This window comes from Protopterus annectens, chromosome 1.part1, assembly GCF_019279795.1.
Source record: "Protopterus annectens isolate FY-2018-M chromosome 1.part1, PAN1.0, whole genome shotgun sequence".
Classification (NCBI taxonomy): domain Eukaryota; kingdom Metazoa; phylum Chordata; order Ceratodontiformes; family Protopteridae; genus Protopterus; species Protopterus annectens.
The window spans coordinates 271412404-271438733 of record NC_056726.1 but is presented as its reverse complement, the minus strand read 5'-3'; the positions used below and the strand labels follow the sequence as shown (position 1 = coordinate 271438733).

General features: G+C 42.6%; 1 protein-coding gene across 1 annotated transcript in view; it reads left to right on the top strand.

Moving 5' to 3' along the window:
- TBC1D32 (TBC1 domain family member 32) overlaps positions 1–26330 on the top strand; it is a 1886357-nt gene that overhangs the window by 1702119 nt on the left and 157908 nt on the right. The window contains exon 27 of the mRNA XM_044086982.1: positions 23045–23185. Coding sequence (XP_043942917.1) covers positions 23045–23185 — 141 coding nt within the window. The remainder of the gene's footprint in view (positions 1–23044; positions 23186–26330) is intronic.

Genomic DNA, 26330 nt, shown 5'->3' with positions numbered 1-26330 from the left:
ATTTTGGAAGAAAACATGGAGGGTTTACAACTAATAAATAACTGTAATAATCAGTTATAGATTACTTTTATTTCAGAAATGCATGTAGATTCTTTTATTTTGTCAGCTGCTCAAGTTAGCAGTACTAATATTAAAAAGTGTCCCTTCTTTGACAGGTTCCCAGCTGTATTGTGTGGCTATTTTATATTTTTGAATCACATTTTTGGTCCATTTTTCATAAAATTGTGTTTTTTGGCAAATTAGTGGCAAATCATTAAAGACTGAAGTTAGAAAATAATGACAGACATTTCAGTTTCAGATTTCATACCCTTCAGAAAATTCATACTAATGCAACTATTCTATTATCTTTCTAAGTTTATAAGAGCAATATTTAAAAATTGTCCTTATTTTTGGGCCTTTGTCCCACATCTATGTATGGCTTTGTCCAGATTTCTTGCTCTGAGGTTGAGAGGTATAACAAATGTGTCAGGGCCATTGCAGTCAGCCAGAGACATTTCAAATTGTGACATACTTGTTGCACCCCACTCCCCCATGCAGTGATCTGGATGTGTCCAAGCAAGGCAAGGAGCAGTTATGCAGTGTAAATGTGCAGACTACCCCCCCCCCCCCATCCAAGATAGACACAAGTACTACAATGGCTTTTCATCTGTCCTTGATTTTGCAGAATGCTCTGGTTTCTGTCATATTTTTATACTGTTGATTTATGCTTATTATTATTCAGAAAGTGCCTGTTGCTGTGTGTTTAAGTAGCAGTGCTTTAATGACCATCTGGTAAGCTTGTCTGAGATTGTAAGATGCAAGTAAGTTTTAATAAGCATACTGTTAAAGAATTGCCAACATTGAAAGCCTTTCTGTTGTTGCCATGCAGAGAATACTTACATAAGTAGATAACATTTAAGCCTTGGTTATTGAAATGCATATGACAGTATTTGTAATAAAGGACATGATTACATTATTTTAAGAGCTCATTACAGGCTTTACCTGCAAACTAAACAGAATGCCAATCTATCATGTGTGGTCCATATCCTGTGCAGTAATCAGTTAAGCAATGTATGTTGAGCTTGATGTTCATCGTGTTACCCTGCTGCAGTCATCACTCTTGGGTTATCCTGCCGTCAGGCAGTCCCGCAGTCGGCCAGAGTTCCAAAGTCTTGGTCCGGCGTCGGTTGCTGTCGCTTCTTCCCTGATGTCAGTGCGCCAGGGGTATATAAGAGGCATCCGACGCCATTTTCTTCAGTCTTTCTTGCCGTGCGGTGCCCGAAGCAGAAGCAGTTCGCAAGTGCCGGTCGGCCGACACCTGAGATTTTCGAATCGAATTTCAGTCCGAAGTCTTCACTAAAGCTAAGTACCCCGTTGGGGAACCTTTTCTTGCCTCAGACCAATGTCAGAAAAAGTTAACAATTGCATTTCTTGTGGGAAGCAAATACCTCATAAGGACTTCCATTCTTATTGTATTCCTTGCCTAGGCCCAGACCACGATGTCACTGGTTGTCGGTTTTGTGCTAGGTTCAATAAACGAACTATCAAACGTCGCTTTGATTTCGCTCGACACTACTTTGGTAGGAAATTTAATTATACCATGCCGTTGGAGCAGCCGACGACCGGCATACATAAAAAATGCAAAGATAAGGACAGGAAGCCTAGAACCAAGCCAGACTCCAAGGCCTCTGCTGGGCCTGTCGCCAGTTCTCCGGTTTTCAGTGAGGCGTCTACGCAGCCCCTGACGACCGCAGAATTTGAACCCCAGTCAGCTTCGGATTCTCAAATGGAGAGTACTAGGCCGACGCAGCCATCTTCATTAGGCCCTTCCGACACCAGAGCAGAAGTAGATCCCGGTGCAGTAGAAACACCTTCAGTTGCAGAAGGTGTCTTCAGACCAACTACACCATTACATTTTATGCTAAGCTTAAAGCTCCATTAAAGCCTAAAAAGACTGTACATCAGTCTTCAGTTCAAGGCCCCATGCCTAAGAAACAGATGCTTAAGATGGCTGAAGATTTGATTACCCTAATCAGGGGGTCCCATCCCTCTCCAGACAAAAGGCCAAGAGAGGAGGATTATGCTTCCTCTGGCCAGGTTTCAATTTCCTCAGATTCTTCTGAGGAACAGGATTACTCCTTTCCCCCTTATGAAGACTCAGATGCTGAAGACTCTCTCCCCTTAGCATCTCCCCCTGAAGACTATTCCTTTGGGGAAACTTTACATACCATGAGGGAACATTTCCACTGGGAAGGCCAGGACTACTCTCCTAGAGTTCCTTTTACTTCCCCAGCACAGACTACTTGCTATCCCTCCAGGTTTAGACATTGTGGATGATGTTTACTTAGAATCTAGTCTAAATCCAGACTCTCTACCTCCTGCTCCAGCCAAACCAGACAGATACTACAGAGTCCCTGACTCACACAAATTCCTTTATAAAAACCCTGTTGCTGACCCAGAAACAATTTCCCAACATCCCAAAGGGGCTAAGGCTTTTATGGCTAAAATTCCTGTACCCTCTGAAAGGGACTCCAGAGCACTAGATAGGTGGGGAAAGAAGGTATACACCTCAGCTACTCTAGCTATGAGAGCATTAAATTGTCAGTTTCACATGCTGAAATATCAGCAATTCCTAATGCCTCAATTAAAACAAAAGATGAGCACACATTCTGAACAGTCTGAATTCAATGAAATGCAGGATCTGTTGCATGCAGCTGAACAGGTGGGCAAACATACTTTACAATGTGGATTTGATTCATTGGAAGCTTCCTGTAGAGCAGCTGTGACTGGGTCTGTCATACGCAGACATGCTTGGTTAAAAGAACAAACCCTGCCTGATCATGTTAAAGCAAAATTATTGGATGCACCTTTACAGCAGGATGTCTTATTTGGTTTTAAAGAAAGTGGAGGATAAGGCAAAGTCTATGCAGACGGTCAAGGATTTTTTACAGGTACAACCCCCTCGTTTCCACAGAAATTGGCCAACAAAAAATTGGTCCTTTCCAGCTTCTGACAGACCACAGAGGGGCAAATACAGACGCCCAAGGGGCAGAGGTCAGTCACAAGGCCCTTACAAACCTCGCCAGTGGGGTGCCGCTAACCAGAAAGGAGGAGAAGACAGGCCCCAAGCTACCAGAAGACAAACACAATGACTTAACCCTCAAACTGCCAGGCAAATCTCTCTTGGCAGCTCCCTTGGGATTTAAATTAGCACTTTTTGTAGACAACTGGCACATCATCACACAGGACAAATGGGTCCTAGGCATTGTCTCACAAGGATACAGATTCCATTTTCACACCTTGCCAAGGAAAAAAGGAATGTCAAACCTGCCACCAAATCAATGGGCAGAGGCACAAAAACAAATTACAGCTCTCATGGACATGAGAGCCATTCAATAGGTATCTACACAGGAGCAAGGACAAGGATTTTACTCAAGACTCTTCCTAGTCCCCAGAAAGGACAAAGCATGGAGACCCATTCTGGACCTTTCAATTCTAAACACCTATCTGAAAGTACCCAAATTCAAGATGCTAACACTACAGCAGCTTCTTCCCATGTTGGGCAAGAAAGCTTGGCTAGTAACGCTGGACCTCAAGGAGGCATACCTGCATGTCCCTATCAGACAAAATTGCAGAAGATACCTCAATTTCATTGCAGGTTCAACCCATTATCAATTCTCTGCACTGCCCTTTGGCTTATCTACTGTGCCCAGGGTCTTCACAAAATGCCTGGCACCAGTAATTGCATACTGCAGACAAAGAGGAATTCAAATATACCCATACCTGGACGACTGCCTTATTCAAGCAGAAAGCAAGGACATTCTTTTAAAACATCTGCCGTTTGTCAAACACCTTCTAAGTTGCCTAGGGTACACAGTAAACGAAAAGAAATCCAAACTAGTGCCCTCACAGAACATAATATTCCTGGGTGCCAGCTTGAATACAACGGCCCAGATGGCTTATCTCATGCCAGACAAGCAACAACAACTGACTCAATACTTCACAATAATGACATCAAAGAACCTACTCCCTGCAAGAAAAATTCTGCAGGCCTTAGGATTCATGGCATCTTGCATACTACTAATACCATTTGCAAAACTGCATATGAGGAAATTACAATGGTACCTGAAAAGCGTATGGATTCAACACAGCCACAGCTTGGAAACAATGATACCACTCATTCCCTGCCTTCAACAGGAGTTTCTATGGTGGGCACAGGCATGTTATCTCAACAAGGGTCAGCCTTTTACCTTACCCACAGCCAGGCAAACTATTACAACAGATGCATCGCACTATGCCTGGGGAGCACACATGGCAGGATGGTGCATTCAAGGCAAATGGACTACAGATCAAAGGCATCTGCACATCAATCAAAAAGAAATGCTAGCTGTACAGAATGCCCTAACAGCTTTCAAGGACCTCTTACACCCAGGACAACTGATAATAAAGACAGACAATACCACAGTAATGTGGTACATAAACAAGCAAGGGGGTACACACTCCTACCCTCTATGCAGGCAAGCAATGACCCTGTGGAACACAGCACTGACTTACCAAGTTCAGTTACAAGCACAATTCCTGCCAGGAAAGAAAAACACATTGGCAGACGACCTAAGCAGAAACATCATGGATCCCCACGAGTGGAAACTGGAACCACAAGTATTTGCAATGATAACTCAAAAATGGGGATGCCCAGACATAGATCTCTTTGCCAACCCCCAAAACTACCAACTTCAAAAATTTTGCACAAGGACATTCCACCCACAAGCTTGGAAAGTGGACGCCCTCACATTCCGTTGGAAAACATTAACAGTGTATGCCTTCCCTCCACTGCCTCTTCTAGCAAATGTGCTGCTGAAAGTCAGATTAGAGAGGCCACAAATGATACTCATTGCTCCAGACTGGCCACGCCAGCACTGGTATCCAATACTAAGGAACATGGCCCACGGTCCACCATGGATTTTACCACAAATTCCTCACCTGCTCACCCAACAAGACAGTCAGATTCTACACAGCCAGCTCAAGACTTTAAATCTGGCTGCATGGCAAATCACCTAAACAACCAGCCAACTCCTCTATGTAAAGCTGTTATGGATGTCATTCTGGAGGCCAGGAGGCCCAGCACCAGGAATGCCTATTCAGACAAATGGAAAAGATTTTGTGCCTGGAACCAGGCTAAAGGGCAAAATCCCCTTGATCCAGACATTCCTCAGATTCTACAATATTTAACTGAGATGTTGCACAAAGGACTTTCCTTTTCATCTATTAAGATCCATGCCTCAGCGATTTCAGCTCACTACAACATGAATCCTCCTTTATTTTCACATCCACTCCTAAGACAGTACCTCAGAGGGGCCAAGAACATAAGACCGCCTAGGAGAGCACCAACACCAACTTGGGATCTCAACTTTGTTTTGGAAAAGCTTACACTGCCGCCCTTTGAACCAGCTTTCTCAGCTGATTTAAAGTTTCTATCATGGAAAACTGTCCTGCTGCTAGCAATAACTTCAGCTAGAAGAGTCTCAAGAGTTACAGGCACAAATGGCACTGGAGCTTTTCCTCATTTTTCATCAAGACAGAGTCTCTCTATGAACTAACCCTTCCTTTATGCCAAAGGTGGTATCCAGTGTGGCCCTAAACCAAACCATTCATTTACCCACCTTTTTCCCAAACCTCCAGAACAAAGGAGAAAGACTCCTGCACTCCTTGGACATTCACAGGCAATTACGTTACTACTTGGATAAAACTAAGGCTTTCAGAAAATCTGACCAGCGCTTTGTATCCTATGCTGCAGCATCACAAGGAAAAGCTATCTCAAAACAGACCATTTCAAAATGGATAGGACATTGTATACATTTCTGCTACACTCATCATGGGAAACCGGTTCCTGCTAGCATTAGGTCCCACTCCACCAGGGCTACAGCTACATCTACAGCCTTTCTCAGGGGGGTACCAACCAATGATATTCTGGAAGCTGCAACTTGGAGTTCAGTGCACACCTTCACCAAACACTATCACTTACCTATATACTCTAAGACTAGAGCTGTCTTTTGCCACTGCAGTTTTGCAGGCCCACTAGCTTCTTCAAACCCTGTTTAACTCCACCACCCATCCTTAGCTTTGGGATTCAACCCAAGTGTGATGACTGCAGCAGGGTAACACGATGAACATAGTACAGTTTTGTACCTACCATAAATGTAGATGTTCGAGTGTTCACTCTGCTGCAGTCCAGGTTACCCTCCCTCCATCCCCTCTGACCTAGCTGAACCTATCTATACCTTTCTATCTGATACAACCTTTGTGGTGTATTTGCTTATAGCTGAAGGTATGCTTTGTATGTTCTTTACATGTTTTATTGGCAATATGTAGTGACCTCCTATTGGGGGGCACCTGACATCTGGGGCAAGAAAAACTGAAGAAAATGGCGTCATATGCCTCTTGTATACCCCTGGCGCACTGACGTCAGGGAAGACGCGACAGCAATCGATGCCGGACCAAGACTTTGGAACTCTGGCCGACTGCAGGACCGCCTGATGGCAGGATAAACCCAAGTGTGATGACTGCAGCAGGGTGAACACTCGAACATCTACATTTATGGTAGGTACAAAACTGTACTTTTCCTGTTTGCTTTTCATTTTTTACTTTGATCATGTATTCCCCATGAAACAAGTAGATGTCAGGCAGCAGGTCTTTTTTGGATAAGAAACATTTTTACGAGTGGGGGTATCACAAGAGATTGCTACTTTGAGCATGTTACGTGGTACTTTAATAAAGCTGAATATAAATTATAATTAGAACTGGAGTACAAGGAGAAGTGGTTTGAGTTGAGTGCTGCTTGTTTTTCTTATACTTGATTTTGACTAGCATTCCAGTAATGTATTTAAAAAGTAATTTATTTTTTCATGCCTCACAACCTTTTTGTTTCCATCTAGATATTAAGTAAGCTGTCATGCAGCCAATTGATTGAAATATGTTTTTTCTTCTACACTTCATTTTGTCCTGATTGGACTCTCATAATGATGGTTTGGCACCCAGGGCAGAGTACTTAATTAAAGTTACAGTTTTTGTGGTTTTGAGCATAGCTCCTGCCCTTTCTAGTTGGCCACACCAATTCCCATTGACCCCACCCATTCAGCTGTCTCCTGCAGCCCCCCTTTGATTTGAAGTCACCAGCCGCCACTGGAATTGGGAAAATGAACTGAAAGACCACCAAAGAAAGAAGAAATAGATAAATTTTGAAGAAGTATTTATGAAGATCCTGTGGAACATAACAAAGTTGCTAAATGGATAGAAAAAGTAAAAGAAAAAAATAAGAAGTTCAAAGGTACAGAATATGAAATGGGATGAAGTAACAGCCAGAGAGAGTGAAACAAAGTTAAGAAAAGCCTCTAACTGGAAAACCCCAGGCCCAGATGCAGTACCTAACTTCTGGTTAAAATTATTAACATCTTTGCACGAAGATTTAGCCATGAGTAAGAACTATTTATATGCGCAGCCCGAACAGACACCAACCTAGCTAACAAGAGGAAAAACAGTGCTCCTACTTAAGAGTGTACCTGCAAGCTACCCTAAAAATTATAGAACAATCACTTGCCTTCCGACAACATGTAAACTATACACTGTAATTGATGCTGACAGAGTTTATAGTCATTTGGAAGAAAACTCAATTATGGGAATAGAACAAAAGAGCAGTAAAAGAAAGTCGTGGAACAAAGGATCTTTTGTTGTTAAATAAAGTTTTGTTGTTAAATAAAGTCATAGTGGAGAACTGAACAAAGTTTTGTTGTTAAATAAAGTCATAGTGGAGAACTGCAAAAAGGGAAGAATCTAAATATGGTATGGATTGACTACAAAAAAGCATTTGACAGTATCCCACATTCGTGGATAAAAGAGTGCTTAAAATGTATAAGATACACCCTACAGTGATAAACTACATCACAGCGACCGTGAAACAGTGGTAAACCACTTTGCAGTTAAGCTATGGTAAAGGACAAATTATTATTCCAGGGATAAAAATCCAAAAGGGGATATTCCAGGGTAATCTCTGTCACTGTTGCTCTTTTGCCTTGCCATGATCCCATTAAGCTGTCTGCTTAACATATTAGGTCATAGCTATAATTTGGCTTCTAGAAAACAACAAATAATAAAGACTTCTCATCTTTACTTTGTCAATGATTTAAAACTGTATAGTTCATCAGATGAGGAACTGAAAGCACAACTGCAAGTAGTCAAAACTTTTTCAGAAGATATAAGAATGTCATTTGATCTCGATAAATGTGCAAAAGCAACTTTTAAATCAGGGAAGCAGCATCAAGAAAACAGTTCGGGACAAGAATGTGATATAAAAGAACTTGAGCAAGAGGAAGTATAAAAATATTTGGGAATTGATGAAGGATCAACAATCGCAGGCAGGAAAACTTAGAAGATACACAGATAAATATAAAGGAAAAGTTAGGTACTGCATCTGGGCCTGGGGGTTTCCAATTAGAGGTGAATAAATTTTAGTAAGGAATATTTTAGAAGACTTAAATTAATCATGAAAACAGTGTTGACATCTAGGAACAAAATTCAAGCTGTAAACCAATTTGCTCTTCCTTTCCTAACTTACAGATGTTATATAGTCCTATCTCGCCATAATTCTTGTTGGATGGGTTCGGAGCTGATATTCAGCTCCAACTCAGTCGATACTAAAGATCGAGAGCTTTTATTGGCTTGAGGCTAACCCCTATCCCATGGTGCCTCACTGCAATTCCCCAGATCTCGTTTGCCGTGAAAGCTTTGAGGTTGTCTCCTTACTGGCCCGTTGGCTTAGTAATAGATTTATTTATTAAATCTTGTTCTTTTCCAACTTTTTTCTTATTCTTTACATCCTTATTATTTATATCTTATTGTGTGACTGTTCTGAGAGTTTGACCCCTATTTTCCCCATAGGATTTTACGGCCCGCTTAAGTTAGAGGGCCTTTCCTCTTAAAAACCTTGTGTGTCTTAAAAAAAAAAATTACAATATATGATAGATTCTCCTTTCTATCTTTACTGTCTTCATTGTTATTGTTACCTTACTAGATAGTAATTTAGTTAGTATTGTCTTCTCTATCTAGACAATAGTTGTTCCTGTTAGAATGTCTAAAGAAAAGGACAGAGAACATAAAGACCATCGCCCTTCGGGGATTAAAAAATGTGATGCTCACAAAAGATGTCTTTGACAGACAGTCACACCAGTTGCATGTACTGTTTAGGTGAAGCTCACTTGCAAGAGCCCTGTACCTTTTGCCATGCGTTCAGTACAGGGTCTTGAATGAGAGAAAACGTAAACTCATTGATAGGGGTCTTATGACTAGTTCCTTCCAGGAACAGCTGGAACTTGGTCAGGCAGCTCCCAAAACTTCAAAACATAAATCTTCGGCCCCAGTTTCAGAGCCGTCGAAAAAGTCCAAAGCATCGGAGCCAAGGAGTTCTGGCTCCAATTCAGCTTCTTCTACATCGGTACCGTTGGTCTTTATGGTGCCGAGGCAACCTCCAGTACTGAGACAATTACCTGACATTGACCCTTTGTCACCTACTTTGAGATCTCCTTCTGTCTCCACCCGATCCTCCAGGACACTCTCAGATGAGGACATTGAGCGGGTAGCGAAAAGGTTGCTTTCTGATCCAGCTCTGGCAAAGAAATTGGCCCCTCCAGACCCAAAGGCTTCGGAGCCGACGCTTTTGCAAACCACTGCTCCTCCTCCAACTGCTTTGCTCTTGGAGCCAATCACTTCAGGTTCTTCAGTGTTGGATCCGTCGGTTGTGGGAATCCTCCCAGCTTCCTCGGAACAGATTACTCTAGCCTCAGTGGCTCAGTCTGGAGCCGAGGGATCTGAGAGCCGACGCTCTCAAGTCGAATCCGAGGGGGATAGTCACCCTGGGTCTTCTTTGTAACCGACTCTCCCTCTCAGTGCCTCGGCTCGACTCAGCTCAGTTCCCACATCTGCTTTGGAGCCGTTCCCCTTGGCTAAGAGCCGACCAATCATAGAGAAGGCTTTATCCTCTGCAAAAGTCATACCTTTGGAACCTGTGTCTCACCAGCAGCAGGCAGCAACCTCTTTTCTCCTGCCACCCCCACAGCGTAGGGAACCGGAGACCCAAGCAGCCCCCATTGGAGGTGCCCCCTCTTCCGAGACCTTCCCAGATTATCCCACTGGAGAGCTCCCTCGGAAGAGACTGTGTAAGAGGAAGCATGTTGACTCGCCTGAGTCTGTCACTTCTGACACTGATTTGGAGGAATCAGAAGGGTCCCCTAGATCCCCCTTTGAGGATGTCTCTTTTTCTGACATCCTAGAAATCCTTAGACAGAGGGGTGACTGGAAGACCTCTAACCCTACTGAGGATGAATAAGTGTATCTTGAGGCCTTTGGTTCCTGACCTTCCACCTCCTGGGTGACACCACCGTATGACTAGCTCTTAGGGGTCATATCACGGAAAGCCTTGACCTCCCCAAACTCAGTGAAGCCCGGAAGGTAAGTCCTTTCTTACCAAAGAAGTTCCCGTTGATGCTATGGTGGTAGCAGAGGCCACCAAGGAGGAGTTGTCTGAAACATCTTCTAATATCCATCCTCCTAACAAGGAGTCCAGGATGATGGATAGGTATGGGAAGTGTACCCTCTCTTCAGCGGCATTTACTCTAAGATCGCTGAATTACCTTACCCATTTCACTCCTCTTCAGAGGGATCTCCTGAAGGAGTTTGGAGATACCCTTCAGGGATTAGTAGCTCCGGGAACCATGGATAATCTTTCTGTGCAGCTCTCCACCCTTATGTCGATAGCTAACTCCTCCATGAGGCTGATATTGTATGCAAAGGACGGAGCGAGTAGGGCAGCCGCAGCAGGAATATCTCTCAGGAGACATTCTTGGATGCGTCTTTGTAATTTCACGGAATCCTTTAAGTCTTCCTTCACCAACGTCCCCTTTAATGGTTCATCTCTTTTTGGACCTCAGGTGAAAGAGACCTTGACCAGGAAGGGAAAACCTTATCTGCCATCGGAGCCCCTTTCTCCCTCCCGTCTAGATCCTATCCCAAGGGCAATACAGGAGGAAAAATGTGAATGTTCTTCATGTTTCACTGTTGCAGTCATTACATTTGTATAATCTGCTGGCAGGTTGCCCTCAGTCAGCCTGATTAACAAAGTCTTGGGTCCTGCGTCGGTTTCTGTTCCTTCTTCCATGATGTCAGGTCATCAGGGGTATAAAACATGCATCCAATGCTATTACACCAGTCTTTCATGCCGTGCGGTGCCTGAAGCAGAAGCAGTTCACAAGTGCTGTACAGCCGACTCCTGAAATTTTCATTTTCGTGTTTCAGAACCAAAGTCTTCAACTTAAAGCTAAGTACCCTTTGGGGAAACTTTTTCTTGCTCCTTACCAATGTCAGTAAAAGTTAATAATTGCATTACTTGTGGAAACAAATACCTCACAAAGATTTTCATTCGTACTGTATTCCTTGCCTAGGCCCTGACCACGATGTACCTTGCTGTCCGTTTTGTGCTTTATTTAATCAGCGCAGTATCTGTCGTCGGTACATTTTTGCCTCTAAGTATTTCAGTTCCCAATTTAATTATCCAGAAATATCGTCGGTTAGCCATCTGACTACTGAAATTCTGAAAAAACGCAAAGATAAAGACAGAGACTGGCCGCCGAGGTCCAACACTGCCGACGATGCTTCTCCTAAGCCAGTCACCAGTTCGCCGGTACTCAGTGAGGCGCTTCCGCAGCCTCTGATACCCGCTAATTCTGATTCACAGGCCTGTACTGAGACCCATTCAGTGTCTGGTATGCTTCACCTATGGAACCCGCGGATGTCTCTACCTTGGATGGATCCGGAGCCGCTGTGCAGGCACCGGCTTTTGAGGGTGTATTCAGGCCTACAGACTTGCATATTAAACCGACTCAACCTTCATTACTAAGGTCTAAATCTCGATCTAAGTCTAAAAATCCAATGCCCAGGCCACATGTTCAGCCCCCTATGCCTAAAAAACAAATGATCAAAATGGCTGAAGATTTAATTACTCAGATCAGGAGTAGTCAACTCCCCCTCTCTAAGAGGCCTAGGGCTGAGTTTGATTATGAATCTTCTGATCAGATTTCTGTTTATTCTGACTCTTCTAATGACTTGGATTTTTCCATACCTACTTATGAGTATTCTGATGCAGAGGATTCCATTCCCTCTGCTTTCCCTCCTGAGGATTTTTCTTTTGGGGAACTTTATATACCTTAAGGGAGCATTTCCACTGGGAAAGTCAGGAATTTTCTGATTGAAAAATGAGGCTTAGGGATTTCCTTCTTCTACCTCAGCATAGGCCTTTGGCTATACCTTCTGTACTAGACATTGTTGATGATGTGATTTCAGAATCCGGTATGGCTCCTGATTCCCTGCTTGAGGCTCCTAGCAAACCTGGCAGATACTACAGGGTTCCTGAGTCCCACAAGTTCCTTTTCAAAAATCCTGCTGCAGATCCAGAAACCATTTCTCAGGGGCCCAAGAGCATTAAGGCTTCTACTGCTAAAAATCCTACCCCTTCTGATACAGACTCCAGGGCGCTGGATAGATGGGGTAAGAAGGTTTATACTTCTGCAACCTTGGCAATCAGGGCTTTAAACTGCCAATTTCATATGTTAAAATATCAACAGCATACTATTGGACTGCTTAAACAGAAAATGATATTGATTTCTGACTGTGTGGAAAATAAAGATTTACAGGATTTATTGCATTCTGCTGAACAAGTTGGAAAACATACTTCGCAATGTAGTTTTGATTCTTTAGAGGCCTCGTCGTGCAGGGCTGCTGTTACTGAGTCTGTGCTTAGAAGGCATGCTTGGCTTAAGGAGCAATCTTTGCCTGATCATGTTAAAGCAAAATTGTTGGATGCTCCTTTAAATCAGGACCGCCTGTTTGGCAATAAGGCTGAAGAGGTTCTAGAAAAGATGGACGATAAAGCTAAATCTATGCAAACTGTTAAAGATTTCTTACAAATGCAACCTCCGAGATTTAGTAGGCATCAGCCTACTAAGAATTGGTCTTTTCCAGCTCCTTCCAGATCCTCTCAAGCCAAACCCAGACACACCAAAAGCACCAGATTTCAGTCCCAGGGGATTCTCAGATCTAAGCAATGGGGGGCCTCCACTTCCAAATCTGGAAATAACAAGACACCCCCCTATGGTAAACAGTCTCAATGACTTCCTTTTAAAATTACCAAGCACTTACCTTTTAGCCACTCCTCTGAGGGGAAAGATTGCTCTTCATGCAAAGAACTGGGATCTCATAACCCAGGACAAATGGGTTTTAAATATAGTGTCCCAGGGATACAGATTTCATTTCCACATGTTGCCAACACCAAACGGGTGGCCAGACCTGCCCCCAAATCAGTGGGCAGAGGCTCAAAAACAAGTACGTTCCCTCTTAAATATGGGGGCTATTCAGCCAGTACCAGAAGAGGAAAAGGGACAAGGTTTCTATTCCAGGCTTTTTCTGGTACCCAGAAAAGACAAATCATGGTGTCCAATTCTGGACCCGTCTACTCTAAACACCTTTCTGGACATTCCAGATTTCAAGATGCTGACTCTTCACCAGTTACTTCCTATGCTAGGCAAAGATGCCTGGTTGGCAACTCTAGATTTAAAAGAAGCATACCTGCACATTCCAATCAGGGAATCTTGCAGAAGATACCTCTGCTTCAAAGCAGGCTATTTGCATTATCAGTTCTCTGCACTGCCCTTTGGCTTGTCTACTGTGCCCAGGGTATTCACAAAGTGCCTGGCTCCAGTTATTGCATTTTGCAGGCAAAGAAATATTCAAATATATCCATACCTGGACGATTGTCTAATTTAGGCAGAAAACCAGGGCATACTTCTAAATCATCTGGCATTTGTAAAAAGGGTTCTAACCTGTCTGGGGTACACCATAAATTAAAATAAATCACAACTGGTACCCTCTCAGGAGAATACATTCCTGGGTGCAAGCTTGAATACAACTGCCCAGATGGCTTTCCTCATGCCAGAGAAGCAAATTCAATTGGTAACTTACTTCAAACAAGTGGCCACAAAAACCCCGCTATCTGCAAGACAAATACTGCAAGCGTTGGGGTTCATGGCCTCCTGCATTCTTCTAATTCCATATGCAAGACTGAATATGAGGAAACTACAGTGGTACTTAAAAAGTCTGTGGAGTCAACATTGTCACAGCCTGGAAACAATGATTCCTATCATACCTTGCCTATGCTTGGAATTCTTATGGTGGGCAGAGGCCTGCCACCAAAACAAGGGACTGCCATTCACACTCCTCCCTGCTGCCCAGACCCTAACTACAGATGCATCAGACTATGCATGGGGGGCTCACCTGGCAGAAAAGTGCATTCAGGGCAAATGGAACCCAAATCAAATGCACCTACATATCAATCAAAAAGAAATGTTAGCTGTAGAGAATGCTTTGACAGCCTTCAAGGACTACATTCTTCCAGGACAACTAATGGTAAAGACGGACAACACCATGGTTATGTGGTACATAAACAAGCAGGGGGGTACACATTCTTACCCCGTCTGCAGACTAGCCATGGCATTGTGGAACACAGCCTTGAGCTACCAAGTGCACCTACAAGCTCAATTCCTGCCAGGAAAATTGAATACACTGGCAGACGGACTAAGAAGAAATCTCATGGACCCACACGAGTGGAAACTGGAACCACGGATTTTCAACTTGTTGACAAGCAAATGGGGGAGCCCAGACATAGATCTATTTGCCTCCCCCCAGAACTACCAGTTGGACAAGTTTTGCACAATGACTCCCCACAAAAAAGCCTGGAAAGTGGATGCTCTATCCTTTAGCTGGAAAAAAAACTATCAATTTACGCCTTTCCCTATCTGCCTCTGCTCTCCAAAGTTCTGCTAAAAGTCAAACAGGACAAACCAAGAATGATTTTGATTTATTCAGACTGGCCATGCCAACACTGGTATCCACTCCTGCGCAGTGTGTCACAAATATCTCCATGGCACCGGACTCAGACCCCTTCCTTGCTGTCTCAGCAGGAGAATCAAATTCTGTTCCATCAGCTTCCAACATTGAATCTTGCAGCCTGGCTAATCAGTTAAATTCACCCGTATCATCCCTCAGCAAACCTGTGATGGATGTCATCTTGGTGGCGAGAAGACCTAGTACTAGAAAATCTTGTGCTGACAAATGGAAAAGATTTTGTTCCTGGAACCAATCTTTAGGGATGAGCACAGCAGCACACAATTTACCTCAGATTTTGCAATACTTAACTAAGATGCTTCAAAAGGGCCTGTCTTTTTCCTCTATTAAAATCCACGCTTCAGCTATTTCAGCTCACTATAACACAGGACCACTCCTCTTCTTTCATCCCCTTCTCAAGCAGTATCTCAGAGGGGCAAAGAATTTGAGACAACCCAGGAGAGCTCCTACCCCTGCCTGGGATCTTAACTTTGTTTTGGAAAAACTCACTCTACCTCCTTTCGAGCCAGCTGCTACTGCGGACTTAAAATTTCTTTCTTGGAAAACAGCCTTCCTTTTAGCAATCACTTCAGCTAGAAGGATATCTGAATTACAGGCCCTTATGGCAATGGAGCCTTTCATCATCTTTCATGTGGACAGGGTATCCCTGAGGACCAATCCATCCTTCATGCCCAAGGTGGTTTCCAGTGTGGCTCTTAGTCAGTCCATCCATTTGCCAACCTTCTTTCCCAATCCACAGAACAAACGGGAATGGATTCTGCATTCCTTGGATGTGCACAGACAACATAGATTCTACTTGGACAGGACTAAATCTCGAAGAAAATCTGAACAATTGCTGGTAGCATTTGCTGCAGGGGCAGAGCGGAAGGCTATTTCAAAACAAACCATTTCTAAATGGATAAGCCATTGCATTCATTTTGCTATAAGCACCATGGAAAACCTATTCCCCGGGGGATCAGATCTCACTCCACCAGGGCTGCGTCTACTTCTGCAGCCTTTTTCAGAGGTGTTCCTACCAGGGATATTCTAGACGCTGCTCTCTGGAGTTCTGTACATACTTTCACCAAGCATTATCATTTACCAGTTTTCTCAAAATCCAGAGCTGGCTTTGCCACTGCTGTCTTGCAGGGCCTTATAGCTGCCCCTAATGCTGTATAAACTCTTCCTCCCAACCATAGCTTTGGGAATCTACCCAAATGTAATGACTGCAACAGTGAAACACGAAGAACATAGTACAGTTGTGTACACTTACCATAAATGTAGATGTTCGAGTGTATTCACTGTTGCAGTCCTGGTTACCCTCCCTCCAGCCCCCTACTTTTCTCTGGCTATACCTCTACCTTCTTTTACTATGCGTAAAAGCCTTTTTGGTGTATTTGCTTTTGGTTGGAGATATATATTTTTGTGTTTTTAATTTTATTTGCTCCCCATTAGGGGGGGTACCTGACATCTGGGGCAAGAAAAACTGATGTAATTGGCATCGGATGCATGTTTTATACCCCTGACGACCTGACGTTATGGAAGAAGGGACAGCAACCGATGCAGGACCCAAGACTTTGTTAGTCAGGCCGACTGAGGGTAACCTGCCAGCAAATTACCCAAATGTAGTGACTGCAACAGTGAATACACTCGAACATCTACATTCATGGTAAGTGTACACAACTGTACTTTTCGTAAATACCAAAAAAGATTTCCCTCAGGCACAAGATCAACCCTCCCCTAATGACAGAGGGGGAGGATATAATGGAAGACGCCGTCCTTGTGGCAGAGGAGGTCCACAACACCAGGGAGATAGAGAAACCTTCTCTGATCATCTCTTCCATCGCCCCTGAGGGGTTGCCCGACTGTCTGTCTCTGGAGGCAGTCAGGGTCATCTATCTCTGTACCGAAGTGCCTGGCTAAACATTTCGCAAGATCGTTGGGTACACACCATAATATCCAGAAGTTATCTGATCCCCTTTGTTTCCGACCCCCCAACAAACCGGTCTGTACCAGACATGCCACCCATTCAAATAGACCATGCAACATCAGAGTTCATCTTGTTGCTGCAAAAAAGAGTCATCCAAGAAGCCCCAACAGAGCAAATAGGATCCGGAACTTACTCTCGATTCTTTTTAGTTCCAAAAAAGACAGGGGACTGGAGATCAATTCTAGATCTCAGCAGACTCAAGAAGTCCGTAAAGAAATCGAAGTTCCGAATGATCACTCTGCAGTCGATATTTTCCTTTATCAGGAAAGACAATTGGATGTGCTCAATAGATCATCAGGACGCGTACTACCACATCAAAATGGACAGGCACTCCAGTAGACACTTGCGCTTCCGGCTGGGAGACAGTCATTTTCAGTTCCAAACACTGCCCTTTGGTCTTAATACAGCCCCCAGAGTGTTCACCAAATGCATGGCAGTGGTAATGGCTCACCTGAGACGTCAAGGATTCCAGGTGTTTCTGTACCTAGATGACTGGCTCCTCACTGCTACCACCAAGCATCAACTCATCAGAACCAAGAATGAGACTCTATCCTTGAGCGCCAGTTTAGGCATCACAGCCAACCTAAAAAAATCAGCCTTATCTCCTTTGCAAGCACATTGTATTCTTAGGCTCAGAAATAGACACAACCACCATATCAGCAAGACTAACACCAGAAAGAGTAGAATCTCTACGCAACCAAGTCAGATCCCTGCTAAACAGTCACAAAGTTCAGGCCAGGGAAGTCCTTCAAGTCCTAGGGACTATGGCTTCCTCCATCCTATTAGTTTCTCTAGCCCGTTTACACATGAGAGTACTTCAGTGGCTACTATTTGCCCAATGGTCGATGCAGGATCTTCCCTTTTCTCATCAGATTCTCATCACAAACACCTGCAAGAAGGATCTGACATGGTGGTTGCATACAGAACAACTTCTCTTAGGTCATCCACTTGTTCCTCTACTAGAGAAAGCAGTTTTGACCACAGACACTTCCCAGATTGGGGGGGGGGGGCATTATCTGGGATTGACAGTCCAAGGTACTTGGCAGAACCACGAGAACCACTTGCACATCAGTGTTCTGGAGATCAGAGCGGTGCTATAAGCGTTGCAAGCATTTCGCAGCTCTCTTCCTACCGGGACAATTACAATCCAGTCAGACAACATGTCTGTCGTGTGGTACATAAACAAGCGAGGGGGAACCAAATATTACCAGCTTTGCCGAGAGGCCTTAAGAATTTGGAAATGGGCAATGGACACTCTACATTTTCTGATAGCAACGCACATCCTGGGGAAGTCCAATGTGATAGCAGACAAACTCAGTCGAACAAGTCTGATGCCTCACAAGTGGTCCCTGAATGCAGAAGTTGCGAAAGAGATCTTTCAAAGATGGGACCAGCCTTGCTGCAACCTATTCGCCACACACCTAAACACCAAATGCAGCAGCTACTTTGCCCTAATTCACCATCCGGGGATGTCACCCAGGGATGCTCTAATCCACGATTGGACCCCGGGACTTCTTTATGCCTTCCCACCTTTTCCGCTCATCCCAAAGGTAATACAGAAAGCAAAACAGTTGAGGAGTACCCTGATCCTCATTGTTCCTTACTGACCTCGACAAGACTGGTTTCCCTTCCTGTGGCCCTGCCTTTTGGGGGAACCATGGATTCTGGAACCATCTCCAGACCTCCTGAATCATCACTCTGGGCAGTTCCATCCCACCATCCTCACCCTTAAATTGACAGCATGGCTGCTCCAGTTCCACGAATAGCCAGGTGGTCTCCCTCTCCCCTTCAGTCAAACACATTCTGATTTCCTCCCGTAAGCAAATGGAAAAGGTTCTCTATTTGGGCTATAAACCAAGGCGTAGATCCCTATACAGCTCCTATAGAATCTATTTTGTCCTTCCTTGCATCCATTTTTCATGAAGGAGCTGCAGCCGCTACAGTCAGAGTTCAGTTAGCTGCCATTTCTAATTTCCATTTTGGCTTCCTGGGAAATCCCATCATGTCACACTCTTTGTGCAAAACCTTTTTGAAGGGAGTTCTCCTTCTCAGGCCTCCAATCAAACAACCATCAGAACCCTGTGACCTGAACTTAGTTCTCACATCATTAATTTATGTACCCTTTGAGCCCTCTTCTTCATCGGATCTGAAATTATTATCTTGGAAAACACTATTCTTAGTAGCCATAATCTCTGCTAGGAGTGTCTCAGAACTGCAAGCTCTTACTATTCGACCTCCTTACATTATTTTCCACAAGGATAGAGTCTCACTCAGGACAAAAACCCTTCCTTTCTTCCCAAGGTATGCTCAGAGCATAATCTTAACACTACTATTGAGCTACCAGTGTTTTTTCCAAATCATACTAATAACTCTGAGTACAGACTACACCAATTAGACGTTCACAGAATTCTCAGGTTTTACTTACACAGGACTAAAGAATTCAGAAAATCAGATCAATTATTTGTTTCATTTTCAGACAAAAATAAAGGCTTGCCTGTTTCTAAGGTTACCCTTTCAAAATGGCTTTCAGATTGCAAACAATTACCCAACAAAGTAAAAGGCCATTCTATAAGGGCAGTATCTACTTCATGTGCCTTTAGATGTAGGCTCCCAATTGATACTATTTGTGCAGCAGCTACTTGGGCAAGAACACATACCTTTGTCACTCATTACAAATTGGATTTGGCCTCCTGGGACAGGTCATCCTTTGGGTCCACTGTGCTGAAGAGTCTCTTCGTTTGAGCCACCCGGGATAAAGATGCTAGGGACGCTGTCCCATCCAGCAAGAATTACGGTGAGATTGGACTACATAACATAAAGAAGTTATGTACATACCATAAGGTTACATGTTTGTAGTCCATCTCGCCTACATTCTTGCGTCCCTCCCTCTTACCCCCTTCCTGTTCCTGGAGGATCTGGTGGACTATACTTGTGCTGTCTGACCTGGTTGTAGTTGTTGTCCACCTGGCATGGATAATGTTACATATTTTTCTGTCTGTATGTACACAGTTTTTTATAGTTTCATAACTGTTAGGTACTTATTGCTTTCTTGCAAACAAGATCTGGGGAATTGCTGTGAGGCACCATGGGATAGGGGTTACCCTCGAGCCAGTAAAAGCTCTCGAGCTTTAGTATCGGCCGAGTCAGAGTCAAATATCGACTCCGAACCCATCCAGCAAGAATGTAGGCGAGATGGACTACAAACATGGAACGTTATGGTAAGTACATAACTTTTTTTTTGGAGTGATTGACTGGCCGCAAAAGGTGTTGGATAGATTAGACAGGAAAACAAGAAGGATGCATCATGCTTATCAAAGGATTTATAAAAATCAGTGCATACCAAGAGTATATACTCCCCATTCCAAAGGCGGTATGTGCCTCCTTGAAATTGACTACAGACTGACCTCACAAGATCCAAATATAGTGAAAGTTTTGAAACATGATGAAAATAAATCTAAGATTACTTCACTGCTTAGTCTAGCAGAAGCATATTGGCGGTAAGCTGAAATGGAAATCAAACCAGAAGTAGATAAAAATCAGGCAGCAAATGAATGTGCCAAAAAACAAAAGAAAGAGTATAAGGTGAAGGATCAGATGAGAAGGCAAGAGATGTGGAAAATGCATAAATATAGTTGCAAGTATAGAAAACATCTGGAAGAACCTCATGTTGATCAGGATCGAACACAGAAATGGTTAAGGAGAGGTGAATTCAAACCAAAAGATGAATGGTTAATATTGGCGGCCCAAGATAGTGGGCTATGTACATGTTGGTTTACAAAGTCAGACAAATGTAGGTTTTGTAAAACAGAACTAGAAACAGTTGCACACCATGTTGCTGGTTGTGATATACTGAAAGGCATAATAATGTGGCAGGACTGTTGCACTGGGGATTGTGCAAGCATTATAATACTGAAGTAGCTGAAAAACACTGGAAACATTAGCCACAAAGCATCATAGCAAATGATGAAGTCTACTTCACATGGAATCGTCCATTACCAACAGTTCAAAAGATAAATGCGTGAAAACCAGATATAGTGGTTGAAGAAAAGAAGACAAAAGCAGCATTGATCATTGAAATCACTATATCCGGTGACTACAATGTCTTGTGTACAGAGAGAAACAAAGTAATAAAATATCAGGATTTGCAGGCAGAAACAAAAGCACTGTGGAAGGAAGATACCCTGACAGTTCCAATAGTAGTAGGAGTAACAGGTCTTATAAAAAAAGAACCTACAATCATATTTAGATATGTTACCAATACATATAACTCCATTTGAATTGCAAAAGGAGTCATTACTGGGCACATTGCAGGTGTTGTGAAGAGCACTTCTGGCTGACATCAAAGATTGAAACAATACTAATTTCCTGAACTTGAATTATACTTTGACTTAGTAATGGGGTCCATTCCCCTCATGGTATTAGAAACCGAAAAGATTTGGAGAAATTAAAAAGAAAGAAAATATTATATTCATAAAGTAGCATAAGGTATTCTAAGAACTAAGCCAACACAGGAATGGGGGAAAGAAGATTCTGCTGATAGGGATGACTGCAATTATGGGTAGCGAGAATAGGCAAGAGGGAGCTGGAATTTACTGCAGAAAACTGGCAAACGAACCAATGTATTAGGAGCAAATAATAGAGAGGGAAAGGTATTAGAATGGAAAGAGGCCAAGAAAACATTTGGACTGCAGGCTAGGGATTGCCTTCCCTCTCAGAGATAGATATCAGAGTATAGGCAAAGAGAAAGGGATAGGGAAAACGTACGTGAAGGACCTATTCTGATAAGAGTTTTTAGTTAAATCTAGAACAGAAGCTGCTGTTAAAAAGGAATAATTAGTAGGGCATATAAACTATTGCTGATCACTATAGAAACCAGTCAGAGGAGGTTAGAAAAGATTGGAAAGTGAGGTTGGATAAGCAGTTCACAAGGAAACAATGGGAGGACATATGTGTAGCTGCCAAATGTGCAAGAATGTCTAAAAGATTTAGGATTTTTGCTTGGAGGTATTTGCATAGGTATTTTGTACTCCAAGCAGACTCTAAATAATTTTTTGTCAAGTAGATGGCAAATGTTGCCAGTATGATGGGGAAGAAATGTTTCGGGAGTGTAATGAGTTGGCAGCCTTTAAAAATTCCATACAGTGTATTCTTATCATAAATATTGGGTGAGCAAATGGCTGTAACTAAGGAGCATATGTTTTGGGATTGTAATGACTTGGCAGACTTTAAAATTTTCTACAGATTACTCTATCAGAGTGAGCAAATAAATGTAAATAAGAAAAATATTTTTTGAGCAGGGATACAGGAACTGAATTGCATATATTTAATAAGGTCTTGTTAAGTTTAATTCTGGTGACTGCCAAAAAAAAGCAATTACTAGAAAATGGAAAACAAAGTTTAAACCAGCCGCATCTGAAGTAGTGAATATTGTAACAGAGATAAAATAACTGGAAACAGGATCTTCAGAAGTGGGTAAGAGCAAATTACATAGAAAAAAATGGAAGTTGTGGGAATAATAGATGCAGAATACTGTTTTGAAGGAGGAGCATACCTCTCAACCTCTTATCATAAGAAATCTGGACAAAGTCTAAAATTATGGGGGGACAAAGGCCGCATAATAGGGACAGACTTTAAATATTGCTCTTATAAACCTATAAAGTTGCTGGATTAACAGGATTTGTGCATGCATTTTCTGAAAAATTTGAAGTCTGAAACTGAAATGTATGTCATTATTTAATGACTTCAATCCTCAGTGATTTGCCAGAATACCATGACTTTTGTGAGGAACAGGCCAAAAATATGAGGCAAAAATCTGGACATTCTGTGAAAATCTGGACAGTTGAGAGATATGAAGAGGAGTGAAGTTTAAGCGAATGCAGGAATTGAGCAATTTATGTAATGTTGGCTTGATGATAACTCTACAGAAGAAAAGATGTGATGTATGTTTGTAACTGTGAACATGTTAATGAGGCTTGTTTTAGTTTATATACATGTATGCTCGACTATGTCATAAATTATAATTCAGTAATGTTACAATATAAATAAGTACATGTAAAATATAGAATTTATTACCTTTTCTATCATTATTTTTCTTAGATTCATCTACCAGTTGATATCATTAAGTCTGGCATACATCCACTATATTCATGTATATCACACTACATTGAGATGTTACTGAAGCAAGAGGTGCCGCTTGTCTTTTCAGCTTTTCGCATGTCAGGATTTACACCCTCCCAGGTAATATTTTTTTTTTTTTTTTTTTTTTTTGAGATTTTAATTATGGTTGTATGTATTTCACTGACTATCCATAATCAAAAGACATATTCAGATTTTGGAAACCCAGATCACTCTTTTCCATCAAGCAATGAATATTCCCCTGCATACAGAATAGCACTCAGTCTTTTTAAAATAATAATAAAAAAATTGCTCTGTCTTGCTTTTGTGTGGCTTGAGCAAATAGCAGTATTTTTAACATGCATACATGAATCATTAATATGCAGAGTCTTTTAATTCCCTTGATTTAATGTATACTGGATTTTTTGTGGCCTTTGTAGCTGTTAATTTCTATGCATTTCAGTGCTATTCCCTTAGCAGCTACCTTATTCTGAACATACACAGAATGTCAGGCGTATGGCAGTGGTGTATTGCTTTTATTATTGCACCTTTCATTAGGGAGCACCATTTTAGAAACAAATGGACTTGTATTCATCTTTGTCAATCCTTCATCCTAGCTTAATATTTTGATTATTTAAGCATTCATCTTGCAGGAGATGGTGTCAGCCTCATGCTAATGCACATGGAACAAGTGCTAGTGCTTGTCAGTCTGTCTGGCATTTGGCACAGTGGGTTAAGGCTGTGCACTGTAGTTCTGTGGTAGAAGGTTTGATTCTTTCAGTCCTCATTTGCCTACTGTGCTACCTTGAGCAGTTTACTTAACCATTGCTCCTAGGTTGTCCCTGAAAAGGACCTGTATGTCTAGTAAGACTACCTTTTTAACAAATGTGTATTATTTTTATTATTTTTAGGATGGTATTACCTCATGTCATCTTCTGATCTCCAGTAGAGAGGTTCATTCAGCTGACCAATACAAACTGAATTTCTACTACTAGGTGTTACAGTTCTGGCTTTGGAGTTCAAAGCATTTTCAGTTTTGACTTTGGAGTTCAAAGCATTTTCTGCCATGGAAGGATGCTTTTCTTCCTTATCATCCTGGTGTCAACTTGTTAACAGAATAGTCTCAGTAAATGAAAAGCATGTATTCTTCCTCACTAGTTCTTTTCTGCTGCTTTATGCTACAAGAACAGAGCTCAGCTGATTATCAGTTGTATCACTTTTTTCCCCACAGTTTTGCATCTTCTGCATGGCTGTAGCCTTATAGTCATTAGCATTTAATTGCTCTTCACTTGTTAGTGAGCATTATTTTGTCATACACTCTTTAACCTTTATACAGGAGAACAGAAAATGGTGGTTTAAGCAACATGCTATGTGTATGCACTGTCTGATTGCCAGCCATCACCAGATGGCAGCATTTTGTGTAAGGCATTCCATTCCAACATTTAGGCCTACAGACCTCAGACAGTCCTTGACTATGTGGAAGGTGTTGAGAAGATGAAGACATGAGAGAGAGAGAGAGAGAGACAAAAAGGAGAAAGAAGCTTCCTTTGTCATCTTTTTCACGTAAGTAGAAGAGACGCAACTGGCAGTCTATGTTTTCATATTGTCATCACCATGTGCATTATTCTTCGATGACAGAGTGTTTGTCTTCTCAATTTTCCCTCTGTAGTTGCTTCAATCATAAAGTCAGGGAGACCAGCCTTGGCATTTGTCCTTTGGTACTTGAGGCAGAAGGTAATGCATGTAGGCCTTCAGCTTAGGGTCTCAGTGAGGCTACTGTGGTGGTAGTCATCATCACTGTTTGGGTTTTCATTGCTGTGTTAACCCCAAAATGCCTTTCAATTGTGGACAGTGATGACAAGCTAAGTGCAGGCTGAGGTCCCTGTTGACGTCTGCCATTGTGCTACCTTCATTTATTTCAATAAACCTTTTGCAGTAACTTTGATGACTGCATCTTCGTTGATCCCATCCACTGACTTGTGCCTGATGTTCTTCGTGTTTCACTGTTGCAGTCATCACACTTGGGTTATCTGCCTGCAGGTAGCCCTCAGTCAGCCCGAATACCAGAGTCTTGGGATTTCTGAGTTGGATGCTGTTGCCTCTTCCATGATGTCAGATCGTCAGGGGTATAAAACATGCAGCCGATGCTATTACATCAGTTTTTCTTGCCGTGGAGGAGTCCGAAGCAAAAGCAGTTCGCAAGTGTCAGTTGGCCGCTTCCTGAAATTTTCATTTTTCGAGTTTCAAACCTGAAGTCTTCTAAAGCTAAGTACCCCATTGGGGATCCTTTTTTCTTGCTCTAACCGATGTCAGAAAAAGTTAACAATTGTCTTGCCTCTGGAAAGCAAATACCTCACAGAGATTTTCATTCTTACTGCATCACCTGTTTAGGCCCAGACAACGATGTCCCTTGCTGTCAGTTTTGTGCCTTGTTTAACGCCTGAACCATTCGTCATCAGGCTGTCTTTGTTGCTAAAGTCTTTTGCTCTCGTTCTTCATATTCCAAAATGGCTTCGATAAGCCATCCGACTACCAGTCTTCCAGAAAAAGCGTAAACATAAAGACAGAGACAGACCGCATAGGTCCAAAACTGCCGATGACACTTCTGTTAAGCTAGTTGCCAGTCTGCCGGTACTCAGTGAGGTGCCTTTGCAGCCCCTGATGCCTGCTTCTGCAGATTTGCAGGTCTCTGCTGAGACCCATTTGGAGTCCGGTATGCCGAGAGATGCTTCTTCAACTATGGAACCTGCGGATGTTTCTACCTTGGATGGGTCCGGAGCCACTGTGCAGGCACCGGCTTCTGAGGGTGTATTCAGACCTACCAATGTTCATATTAAACCGACAACTTCGTTTTTAGCTAAAACTACCAAGTTTCTTAAGCCCAGAGTTCGCACTATGCCTAAAAAAACGATGACTAAAGCACATGCTCAAGCTCCCATGCCACAAAAACAAATGCTTAGAATGGCTGAAGACCTTATTACTCTAATTAGGGGAAGCCAGCCTTCCTCTGCTAAAAGACAAAGAATTGAGTTTCCTTCTAATTCTACAGACCAGGAGTCTGATGACTCTGACACTTGTGATTACCAGGACATACCCTTATCAACCTATGAGGATTCAGATGCAGAGGAATCCATTCCCTCTGCCTCCCCTCCAGAGGATTTTTCTTCTGGTGAAACCTTGCATACTTTGAGAGCATTTCTGCTAGGAATGCCAGGACTATCTTCAGTCCAAAAAGAGACTCAGAGAACTTTTAGAGTTGCCAGAGCAC